We start from the raw sequence: 13,388 nt of genomic DNA, 5'->3' as shown, positions 1-13,388 counted from the left end.
GGAGAGGAGTGTGGAAGGTATAATGGGGCAGTATGTACAGGAGACAGTGGCGGAATTACCAGGGTCGCAACAGTCGCACTTGCGATTGGGCCCAGCATTCCGCCACTGTGGGGGGGGGGCCCAGCGGCGTTGCTCTTCACACATGGCTCTGAGCGGAGATTGTGTGTCATGGAACAGTAGCACAGAGACACCGGCGGCATTAATGTTCTATTTGCCCGTTCGTCCTCTCTGGCAGGGGATGAGAGAGGACACACAGCTGATCTCACGGCTCCCCCTCCCCCCCTCCTCTCTCCTGTGTGCTCTGCGGGAAATGTGAGCTCCTTAGCTTCACACTTGACTGCCCGCGGAGCACACAGGAGAGGGGGGGGGGGAGCCATGAGATCAGCTGTGTGTCCTCTCTCATCCCCTGCCAGAGAGGACAAACGGGCAAATAGAACATTAATGCCGCCGGTGTCTCTGTGCTACTGTTCCATGACACACGATCTCCGCTCAGAGCCATGCTGTCCTGAGAAGGCAGACGGCACTGATGGAAATGAATAGCATTCACTGATGAGCACTAATAGAAGGCACTGATGGGCACTGATAGAAGGCACTGGTGGGCACTGATGAGCACTGATAGAAGGCACTGATGGGCACTGATAGAAGGCACTGATGGGCACTGATGAGCACTGATAGAAGGCACTGATGAGCACTGATAGAAGGCACTGATGGGCACTGATGAGCACTGATAGAAGGCACTGATGGGCACTGATAGAAGGCACTGATGGGCACTGATAGAAGGCACTGATGGGCACTGATAGAAGGCACTGATGGGCACTAATGAGCACTGATAGAAGGCACTGATGGGCACTGATGAGCACTGATAGAAGGCACCGATGGACACTGATAGAAGGCACTGATGGGTACTGATAGAAGGCACTGGTGAGCACTGATAGAAGGCACTGATGAGCACTGATAGAAGGCACTGATGGGCACTGATGAGCACTGATAGACGGCACTGATGAGCACTGATAGAAGGCACTGATGGGCACTGATAGAAGGCACTGATGAGCACTGATAGAAGGCACTGATGAGCACTGATAGAAGGCACTGATGGGCACTGATGAGCACTGATAGAAGGCACTGATGGGCACTGATGAGCACTGATAGACAGCAATGATGAGCACTGATAGAAGGCACTGATGGGCACTGATAGAAGGCACTGATGAGCACTGATAGAAGGCACTGATGAGCACTGATAGACGGCACTGATGAGCACTGATAGAAGGCACTGGTGGGCACTGAAAGAGGCACTGATGGGCACTGATAGGAGGCATTTATGGGCACTGATAGGAGGCACTGATAAAAGGCACTGATGGGCACTGATGGGCACTGATAGAAGGCACTAATGGGCACTGATAGGAGGCACTAATGGTCACTGACAGAAGGCACTGATGGGCACTGATAGGAGGCATTTATGGGCACTGATAGGAGGCACTGATGGGCACTGATGAGCACTGATAGGCCACATTGATGAGCACTGATAGGCAGCACTGATAGGAGGCACTAATGTCCACTGATAGGCTGCACTGATAGGTGGCATTGATGGGCACTGATAGGTGGTACTGATGGGCACTGAGGAACACTGATAGGCAGAACTCAGGCAGTATTGATGGGCTTTGATGGGCAGAATTGAGGAGTACTGATAGATGGCACTGATGGACGCTGTTAGGCAGCATTAATGAGCACTGATAGGTGGTGCTGATAGGCAGAATTGATGGGCACTAATAGGCGGCATTAATGAGCACTGATAGGTAACACTTGTAGGTGGAAGTGAAAGGCACTGATAGGCGGCATTGATGAGCACTGATAAGCAGCACTGATGGGCACTGATAGATGGCACTGATGATTCGGCACTGATTATCAGTGTAAACAATTTACTGACATTCTTGACAGTTAATGGCAGTCCTTTCCTAAAACAGACACAGCGTGTGAGGAAAGGGCTGTGGATAACCGGCAAGTCTGTTTACATGTGATCAGCTGATCACATGGTAAAGGGCCGCTGTGATTGCGCTGGATGCACGTCCCAGGGGTCATGCGGGAAGCACGGTTTTGGGAGGATGTCCATGGGCACCCACCCAAAATTGGAAGCCCGGGGCTCGGATGGAAGGGGGGCCCATCATGGTTTCTTGCACCGGAGCCCTGAAGGTTCTAGTTACGCCTCTGACAGGAGAGGAGTGTGGAGGGTATGACAGTGGGTAGTATGTACAGGAGAGGAGTGTGGAAGGTATGACAGTGGGCAGTATGTACAGGAGAGGAGTGTGGAGGGTATGACAGTGGGCAGTATGTAAAGGAGAGGAGTGTGGAGGGTATGACACGGGCAGTATGTACAGGAGAGGAGTGTGGAGGGTATGACAGTGGGTAGTATGTACAGGAGAGGAGTGTGGAGGGTATGACAGTGGGCAGTATGTAAAGGAGAGGAGTGTGGAGGGTATGACAGTGGGTAGTATGTACAGGAGAGGAGTGTAGAGGGTATTACAGTGGGTCCTAAATACACAGAAACAACCCTCTAATGATGACAACAAGAATTATTAACACAAGCAAGTCAAACGTATTTTAAACAAATACTGGCATTTATTAACTATGGACCAGACTTTGGCCCCTTTCGTTCCCAGCTCTCCAGCTGTCACCTATAGGAGAGCACCCTCTGTGGGTGACAAAGTAGTCAGCAGTGAGTATAAATCTCATAGAGGTAATGCATGTAAAACTCTGGGGACTCTACCATGTGGGGGATGCCCATATTGCCAGTACATGGACAGACGCAGGGATATAAATCTACCTAATGGGCAACTATTTTATCCCAAACACTTGTTAACTGCAGAACCCCTGGCATAGTATATTTGCTCACATGCGAATGTGGGTGCTACTATGTTGGTAAGACAAAAAACGAGTTCTGGAAAAGAATATACCAACATCTCAGTACCATACGAAAACGTGACCCAGATGATGGGATGTTGAGCTGGTTCTCCAATCTATACTCAACACCTAGTGCTAGGGTAAAGATAGGTGATAGAATCTCGGAGCCTTTTCTCATTCGCAATGGAACATGACAGGGATGCCCACTTTCACCCCTGATTTTCATCTTGACAATAGAACCCTTTTTGAGAACCCTTTTTAAGAAAAATATGGGTGAATTTGAATATTAAGGGGATAAAAACAAAGGGAGAAGAACAGAAACTTGCGGCATATGCCGACGATTTTCTTTATAACCTCCCTAGTTATATCCCTTCCGTCCCTACTGTCGGAGTTACATGAATATGGGGAAATATCTAATTAAGTAAACTACGGGAAATCGGAAGCGATGGGGATATAAATAAATACGCCCCTTCTACACTTGATAACTACACAGTTTGATTTTAATTGGACTGATTCTCATATAAGCTATTTAGGGACTAAAATATCGAAAAACTTAAATAAACTATTCAAGCTTAAAGTGGAGTTCCACCCACTTTTACAACTCTTCAGCATCCCTCACTAAACTGTGCACTGTAAACAAATTGGATATTTAAAAAAAAATTTTCTCAGCACCTACTGTATATCTGCTGTATTCATTTTCCACTTCCTCCTCCCTGGCCGCGGCCCATCGCATCATTTCCTGTTTGCAATGCATTCTGGGAAGGAGCGGCAACTTCCTCTGAAACTGCCGTTGCTATGGAAACCTGACCTGAAACCTATTACACTACTTGTGCTGCACTGAGCATGTGCAAGATCCAGGAAGAAATACAGTCTGGCTTCAAATGCCCACACTTAAGATGGCCATGGCCTGCTGTAAGTTTATAAAATAACAAACTACTGCTATAAACTAACAAAACAGACCTTCGTCTACAGACTAACTTTACTAGAATACATTAACCTTGTGTATTATAGGGGTATTTTTATTTAAAAAGTATAATTTCGGCCGGAGCACCACTTTAATTATGTACCAATAGCAAGACAGATCAAACTTGATTTCTTGAGATTGGATAAAGAAACTTTTTCATGGTTCGGGAGAACAAATATTATCAAGATGAATGTGATGCCAAGACTTTTGTATATAATACAGACCCTGCCAATTAAGACCCCCCCAAGCTTTCTAAGAGATCTCAGATCAAGATTTTTGAGGTTTATTTGGGCCAGGAAGCCAGCAAGAGTACGCAGAACTATATTATCACTTCCTAAAGGAAAAGGAGGGATTGGGTTTCCGGACCCAATAAGATATCAGGAAGCTTCACATTTAGCCAGAGTGATGGAGTGGTGCGGGCTTAAAAGTAAGAAACCTTGTATACAAATGGAACAGGCGACGATAGATATTCCATTGGAAGGTCTGGTATGGATACCAGAAGCTGAGGTGCCATTGGAAGTTAGAAAACACCCAACGATAGGCGCCACTTTGCGAACGACCAAAAAGGTATTTAAAAAAACACCTCTCGATACATCCTAGCCCAATGATTCCGATCCTAGTTATGCCGGCGTTCCAGCCGGGACTGATGGACCCTAGGTTTGGAGCAATACGACATAGAGGTATCAGCAGGATCATTCATTTTTCAGTGGATAACCGTTTAATGACAAAAAGAGAGATCGAACAGGAGATAACACCTGAATTCGATTTTTTTTAGGATAATGCAGCTAGATGCCTTTATTCGGTCTAAGTCAAACACATATGCAGAAGTGAGGGCACTGACTGGGTTTGTGGAGACATGCTTGAAGGGGGAGTCAATGAGACACCCGCTGTCCCATTTCTATACCATACTAACTGGATTAGAAGCACCACAAGAACTTACTTTCCTGCAGGCATGGGAGAGAGATTTTCCCAAGTGCAGAGGGACAGAATTTTGTTATTTAATCAAAAGGCATCAATAGCAAGCAGCTATCAGAAGGGGGGATATAAAATTCTCACTAGGTGGTATAGAACATTGACTGTATTACACCGGATATACCCCCAAATGTCAGATCTCTGCTGGAGATGTCATGAAGCAGAGGGTACAATATTGCACATTTTTTGGGAATGTGCAAAAATCAAGGAGTTCTGGGAAATGGTTGCTGAAACCATTCGAACAATAACAGAAATTTCCCTAGGAGATAGACCGGCAGATTTTCTATTACTGGACATTCCTATATCAGCGGAAAGATATAAAAACTCTTTGCTGAGACATCTTCTTACGGCAGCTAGGGCGTATATTCCTGTCCTGTGGAAAAGGGACATCCCTCCAACTAGAGCACAGTGGTTTGCTAGAATTGCAGAAAACCAACAAATGGAAAATCTTACTTTGGCGATGAAAGATAAAGATGAGAGATACCGGAAGACATGGGCCCCTTATCTGGCGTATAGAGAGGGATCAGGATGACATGTAAAATTTGCTAAGTGGTCCATGTCTGAGAGTGGAAGGGTAGAGTATTCGTCAGAGAGGAGAGGAAGAGGGAGATGTAGGGAAGAGAAGTTATAAGTCCTTTACCTTCGCTTTTTTTTGTCTTTTCCTTTTGGTTGTGTTGGGGGGGTGGATAACAATTAGACCGGGGGTGGAGGTAAAAGGAGAAAAAGAGGATTCACACTGAGTTAAAGAACTAATTAATGGTAATGCAAGATACACAGTTGGATGGAAGTATTTAGGATGTTATAAAAAGACATTGTAAGACTGTGATGAATTGTGAAATCTATGAAAAAATAAAGAATTTATAAAAGAAAACGTGACCCAGATGTACCCATTGGCTGCCATATGGCCTTGGTTCTTCCATAATCGATTCCTAAAGTCCATTTTCTTGCCCTTGACCTTATCCACTTCAACTCCAGAGGTGGCGACTTTAATAAACGCCTCCTCCAATGTAAGTTGAGGTGGATATTCAATTTACAGGCAACTTTTCCACCTGGCCTCAATGAGGCGTTTCATTTCAGACGCTTTCTCCCCGGATTCACCTCGGGGGGTTGTGAATTGAATCTGTAGAGGTTTTTCTCTCCCTTCCTTTCTCTTTGTCACCATCACGCATAGAGTATGATATATACCTAGAGTTTATTTAAAGGAAGGGCCTATCACTGCACTACTATTCCCAATTGTCTTAATGCACCTAAACAGATGTTGAACTATACTTGTCTATATATGGTGTGGCCAATGTCTTGCTATATGCATATAATTTTCTCTAGTATTGCAGTATTTTTGTATATTTTTTTCTCTTTTTATGTATCCTAGTGATCCGATTTTTGTAACGCTATTATTTATCATGTATTATTTATTCACCTTTCATTTTCATATTTTTCTCTTTCTCTATATTTGATGTAAATATATTCTATATACCCATTGTCCTTTCTTTTTCTTTTCCTTTTTCTTTTTCCTTTTCTTTTCTTTTTCCTTTACTATGTATTCTCATTCTGGTATTACATTGTATAATGTGTTTCCCATTATGTGTTTTGTACAACAGGCCAGCTGACAATTATCATCTGTCCATTAGGTGGTGCAATGTGGATCGCATAGACCATCCTGCCTGCTGGCAGACACCCGGCGAGTAGGCTCCACCCGCACTTGGCTGGGGGATGATGGTATATCTGCTGCCCGCCTAAGCCGCATGCGCAGAGAGGAGCTCCTCTGTGTCCCCACTGTCGGCTTACCTGACAGATGGGGGCTTCCTACACGCCGGTGACGTGGTGACGTGTGACGTCATCACGCCTCATAGGACCTGGACATGCCACGTGCCTCTGGGTCTGGGCTCCACACTCAGCTGTCCTACATACAGCTGATTAAGCGGGGCAAGCCCACACAGCTTAGAGTCAAATTGATTGGTCAAACTCACATTAGATGTACTACTTAGGATACAGACACTCAGTGGGCATTTGTCAGTCGTTGGACTGCCGCACAGAGGTCTGCATCTCAGATGTGTATAGCTAAAGGTAAATACATTATCTACATAGACTAACCAGGGATAAATATTCCCTTGCTTTTATGTTGCAACCTTTTACATTCCTCTATGCTATATGTAGGACCAATTTAATTCGTCCTCTCCTTATGATCTTCAAAACAGCATACCTTGAATGCTAGACTCCAATCAGGCATCTCTTGTGGATGCGCTGCAGCGATCGGTTTTGGATCCATGACTGCCCATCCTATATCTATGTGGACCTCCCAGCCAGCCTGTTCCTCCCTGGTTATCGTTTTTATCTTGTTATGATTTGTAATGAATCCCATCTATGTAAGTACCATAAGCCTTGATATAGAATACCGTGTAAGGTGTAATTATCGGCACTTTCATATATTACTACACAAATTATGTTACTGCCTTTCTTTTACTATTATATAATTAAATTTATATTACAGATAAGGATCAAATCACCCAATTGTAAATCCCCTGATGAAGGAATATTATATATCAATGTGAATTTACGAAACATGTCGGGATGTATGCTGTAAAACTATCTGTCTGACCTCAACTTGATTCAGGCAGTGGATTGTGAGCTTTGGATTGATATAATTATCTTGTATACAATTGATTTATTGATGTATTTTAAAGTAAATTTGGTATTCATATATGTCTATTACTACTTCTATCTATAATTAATAGTTGGCACTTATGTGCATTCTTTTATACATTGTTACTCTCCATACTTTTCTGCCTTAAAAGTCCCAAGGGGCGACCTTTTATGCACTGGTTGCATACTTCCTCCCATTCCATTTAATTAGGGATGTTGGCAGTACCCCATACATTTCCAATTCTCACATTATTTCCTTTATCTCTACAATGGGTAGTATGTACAGGAGAGAAGTGTGGAGGGTATGACAGTGGGCAGTATGTACAGGAGAGGAGTTTGGAGGATATGACAGTGGGTAGTATGTACAGGAGAGGAGTGTGGAGGGTATGACAGTGGGTAGTATGTACAGGAGAGGAGTGTGGAGGATATGACAGTGGGTAGTATGTACAGGAGAGGAGTGTGGAGGGTATGATAGTGGGTAGTATGTACAGGAGAGGAGTGTGGAGGATATGACAGTGGGTAGTATGTACAGGAGAGGAGTGTAGAGGATATGACCATGGGTAGTATGTACAGAAGAGGAGTGTGGAGGGTATGACAGTGTGGGGAATCTGTGGGTGGAGGTGAGTCAGTTGGGAAAGGATGACGTTCAGTGGTGGTGTCTGTGGAATTACCAGGGAGGGATGCTGGGAGGTGGGGGATAAAAAGTGACTATGGAATAACGTTTCTCAATTAGGGGGTAGGAAGAAGCTGGGAGTGATGCCTGTCAGCAGAAGGTATGGAGGCCTGTGGTGTGTATGTATGCCGTGGGTGGGAATTGGTTGATGAATGATAATATGTCATCTGTAGGTTGGGAAATAGTTGGCCATTGATATAAGTTGGGGGGGGGGGGGGTTATATGGGAAGTAATGTTCTGGGTAATGGTGAGTGTGAAATGGGCAGCGAAGTGAAGTGTCAGCGTTTAGGTCTCTCAGTGATGCGTACCACCCTCTGAAAAGCTGTGGTGGATTGCTTTTCAGAGAGTGGTATAGCAGCAGCTAACAGGCTATCAGGAGGTACTACTCCTGCCTCCTGGCGCGTGTTTTTATTTTCTGGTTAAATTGCTGAAAAGCAATTTGACATTGTGAGACCGCACCACAATGGTGAGCCAAGTGTTTTTGCTCACAGTTGCAGAGTGAACTCATTAAAATCAATGGGTGAGTTTGACAGGCAGTTCTGCCAATCAAACTCGGCTGACTCGGGTAAAAAATGCCACAGCTGAGGCTGGATGGGTAGGATTCGGGTGCATAAGCAGGGAACAGTAAAAAGCACAGGTCAGCCGCCCCACTATTCGCTTGTTAGAGGTAGAGGGTGGAGTATAAAATGTCAGGTGGAGGTAGAGGTGGTCTCACTGGCCCCCTCAGCTCTAGCAATGCAGTGATATATACAGTGGTAGTAATTGCAGCTCTCTGCAATGGAACACAGCAGGGCTCCAGGCTGATTACACACACATTCATCCCCTCTCCTAAACATTCTGCAGGTTCACATTCCACCATGCCTCCGCCCCGCACACTCACCCCCTCCCGCAGTAGTAATCCTTCTGCAGCAGCCACGGGACTTTACAGTTCACTTAGTATGGAGGGGGTGGAGCTGGGGGTGGGACAGAATTCTGCAGCTGTTCACCCTGCTGGAAAATTGGGATACAGGCTGAGACAAATCAACATGGGCAGATGATTAGGGTGTGCCTAGGCACACTCAGCACACCTCGTGGGCACGCCTATCCAGGAGATCGTCTGGCACTCGCGGTGTCCGTGAGCCTGCAGCCAAATGTGGGAGTCTCCCGCGATTTGCGGGAGACTTGAGATGTCTGTGTAAGTCAGAAGAGACCTGAAGTCACTGGGAGTGTGACTGTCAGTCCTGACCCTGTGGGAAAGTGGACCTTCCACTATGTTCCATAGAGGTCCATTTGATAGCAAACACCCATGTACACTAGCCATAAACTAGGTCTATACTAATGTATACCAGCTATACAAAACATATTCTGCATAAACATCTATCACATTTCCATATCGTTTACTGTAATCAAAATATACCTTTTAACACCTTTAATGACAAAGACTTTGTTGGAATGCTGCTTCTCCAGTTTGCTCATCACATCATATAGCTCATGGTTTAGCTGCAGGTAAGATGATAATATCAGTGTATTGATTAAAAACACTAATCATTTATAACCATGCAAAATGCATTAAATAACAACAAGCCATAACATCCAGTCACAGACGAGCTTAATACATTCCATTTTCACCCTCACATTGGGGATCATTTACTATAACTGGAGACTGAAAAATTTGGTGCAGCTGGGCATGGTAGCCAATCAGTTTCTAACTTCAGCTTGATCAATGACGCTTTGACAAAAACACCTGAAGCTGAAAAGCTGCACCAGATTTTGCACTCTCCAGTTTTAGTACATCAACCCCTTTCTGTCTTGATCAGCCAGACTGAACCTTACTGGCAACAACTTCTACTTCATATCAGTTTCTGGCATGTCGTATTTCCATTCTTATCTGGCCTTTTTCAATAGAGTTTTATTCTTGAAGCATTTTTTTTTTAGTTTTGAATGGGCTGTGAAAGTGTTAGAACCATTATCATCGTCTCTGTGCCCACTATGAGGATTCCCCACCTTTTCTATTTCTGACCATTGTCATTGCATTATGGGATACAAACTTTTATAGTTATCATTGCAACTGGGAAAATCTTCCTTTGGAGTAACTTATTACATTCCTTGGAGAGATTTTAAATGACTTTATGTTGTGACTCTGGGACAGAAAGTGAGGGGATAGCTCCCCACGGGAACTAGATGGGGAAAAACCTAACAGGGATTTTAACCACCAGGGGCTTTTGCTACTCTATCCAAAACTAAAACTTTTTGAGCTTTAAATATATGGTAACTAAAACAAGTTGCCTGCAAGCAATGAACAACAAAATGACAGTAACTAAGTATGAAAGTAAAAAATAGGAAGAGTTTGACATACTACTTACGACTTTGCTAATGTTATTGGGTCTAGATAGAGATTGTCAGCTATTTCTGCTTGTAGTGACCTTTATGCATTAAAATAAAACTATTCTATACCAAACACTGCTCTGGATTCAGATACAAAAATCTCTGGAACCAATACCTTACTCATCTCTTTATAGAAGACATCCCTTAAGTTAGATATGTTCTGGAAAATGGTCACATAGCATCCAATTCGACTGCAATAAAAACAAAAGGAGGCATTAAAGTAGAACTATGGCCTGCCACAAAATATGTGCTGCAGCATTTTAACATAAGGTCATCTGCACACACATTTTTTTTCTTAGTCCCCCTGGAATGTCACACAAATACCTGTAAATCCACCTAATTCAGCTTCCTGTAATTGTGTGGTAGCATTGTTGCTCTCCTGAAGGCTGTGTATGCCAGGGACATGCAGTCAGGGGAGGCAGGTGAGGCAGAGCCATGAACATAAAAAAAAATTATCGAACTTCGAGAGTCGTAGCTCAGCAACCTGAAGTAGGTAGCCAAAGTCCTACCCCACCACTGGTCAAAATTTGCGGCTCCTAGCACCTATGGTTCCGGAGATACAGGGCTCTTTGTGCAGCCTGTCAGAAGCTACATACAGCGCGGCCAGTTTAAATACAAGCTGTCACATGCTGTTTGCAGCAGACTTCTTGTCAAAGGCACTGAGCTCAATAGACACCTTGGAGCCTTGGACCAATGGTAAAGCACCATTGGTCAAAGCTGTACAATAAAAATGTTGCAGTGGAGGCTCTCCTCTCACTGCAGTGTCGTAGAAGACAAATGCTCCCTTCCAGCCCAGCCCTCTTAACTACAAGGAAAAAACATGGGTTTATGAGTATAAGGTATAAGGTTTCAAGCTAAATAATATATTATTATGCTATATGTTATAACATATTAATTTATTATTTATCAATTTACTATGAAATTACTGGTTTGAAGTTATAACTTCAAACTTCAGTAATTTGTCCGTTAAGCCACCTGCTTGAGTAGTTTTTGAAAATATAGTAAATTACCTTAAAAACAATATATAATAATTATTTGTATATTACTTACGAAGCCTAGGTTCACATTGATGCGATTTGGCATGCGATTTAAGGTGTCAAATCGCATGCCAAATCAGTGGCTATTGCCATCAATGGCACCATCCGAATCGGTGCAACGCTGACTTTGCGGCACCGCACCGATTCCCAAAAGTAGTTTCTGTACTACTTTTGGCGACTTCAGGTAGGATTTGTATAGACATCTGTGCAGGAACCCGCACAGATGTCTGTCAAATTGCCTCTCAAAGTTGGACTGCATTGCCGGGTTGAAATCGTGCGAGTTCAGCTGAAGCCGCTGTGCTGGAGGAGAGGACACCAGAGCCTGCCTTCCGCCACCTAGGTGGGGTAAGTGCTGGACCGACCAGCAGACAGCGAGCAGGAGGATGGGGGGGGGGGGCAGTACCATCGCCAGCCGCCCGGGGGGGTGGGGTGGTTGTTTGCCGCCCCCCCAAAAGAAAAACCCACCAGCCACCACTGGTTTACACTCCATTGCCCTCCCACAAGTCCATTTACATCGACTGCCCATTGAGGGTCCGCCTGGAAAACAGACAGGTGGACCCGATCAGACGGCCTGTGTGAAAGGAGCCTTAGTTGTAAAGATTAAAGTGGATGTAAACCCGATTCATGAAATTTGAGCTGGGCACATCTATCTGCAGTGTTTTGTTATCTCTCTTCAAAGCACTTAGTCTCACAGCTTTGTCCTGCCCCGTTCCTCTGTTCCTCTGTTATCAGCCTAATAACTTTTGACAAGCTCTCCGAGGCCCGGAGATAGACCTGTGTGTCGGAGGAGGTTGCTATAAATAGATTAGCAGCCAGCCTAAACAATTCACAGGCATGCTCTGCATGTGTGGGGAGGGGTTGTGTACCTTTCCTCCAATCAGCTTTCTCACAGTGTCTAGCAATGATCTCCTCCTACAGATGAATGAGGAAGTGAAAAATCTAACAGGACATGCACTTGATGGACTTGTGTCTTTTTTCAGCCTCAACAAATGGGTGTGCACTTTCTAAACAGTAGGTAAAGGTGAAGACAGCATATATACATGTAAAACTTATATAGGGAGATGTGTTTCATCTCTTCACTGGGTATATGTGAGGGTTTACATCCACTTTAACATATGGATATATGCTGTAACCAATTGCAAATAATCAATTTAAACCTAATGCACAAAAATGTTTATATTGTGTTCTCGGTCACAGTGGTTCCTGTGATTTAGAACTGAATGGTGTCCATATTACAATGAGCAAACTGTCAAAACTATAGTGTATTTATGTACAGTTGTGGTTGACATCACAGTAAAAATAAATGATTTACCAAAAACATAATTCATATACATTTATATATCATTATTCAATTATGTAATTAAATAAACCTATGCATGCAGTAATTATTAAAGTATGCATAGTCTGGCAAGGATATTAATACGGAAACATATAAATATTAACAGCTGACAAAACTCAATTCAAAAATATTAAACTAAATGGTTTGACTTTTTTAACCACTAGATGTCAGCAGTAGTTTAGTTTAAAAGCAAACGTTTCTATAATACACTAAAAAGTGTGCAGTGCATGTGTAACTCATACAGAAAATTAAAATAAATACATTGATGATTAAATTAATTAAAGTGAATCAATTCTAGTGCAAAATAAATACATTGAAAATTAAATCAATTACAGTGTATCAATTTCAGTGCTGATTAAATATTAACATAAGAAAAAATATAAAGCGCAAAAGCGCTCTAACACCATTGTTTAGCAATGAAAAGTCCCATGAAAGAGTCCATAAAAAGTGCAAAGTTCTGTGATAAGTATGACTCTCAACATAAGTAATCAACCAGTTTTCTAA

General features: G+C 43.5%; 1 protein-coding gene across 2 annotated transcripts in view; it reads right to left on the bottom strand.

Annotated features, from left to right (window-relative positions):
• BIN2 (bridging integrator 2) overlaps positions 1-13,388 on the bottom strand; it is a 90,311-nt gene that overhangs the window by 14,984 nt on the left and 61,939 nt on the right. For both annotated transcript variants that reach the window (XM_073613706.1, XM_073613707.1), the window contains exons 8-9: positions 10,624-10,699; positions 9,541-9,623 (exon numbers count right to left, since the gene is read on the bottom strand). In XM_073613706.1, the coding sequence (XP_073469807.1) occupies positions 9,541-9,623; positions 10,624-10,699 (159 nt within the window). The remainder of the gene's footprint in view (positions 1-9,540; positions 9,624-10,623; positions 10,700-13,388) is intronic.

The sequence above is a fragment of the Aquarana catesbeiana genome, linkage group LG02 (assembly GCF_042186555.1).
Source record: "Aquarana catesbeiana isolate 2022-GZ linkage group LG02, ASM4218655v1, whole genome shotgun sequence".
In the NCBI taxonomy this organism is placed as follows: Eukaryota; Metazoa; Chordata; class Amphibia; order Anura; family Ranidae; genus Aquarana; species Aquarana catesbeiana.
The sequence above is the reverse complement of the archived record's forward strand: the minus strand, read 5'-3'. Positions and strand labels throughout refer to the sequence as shown.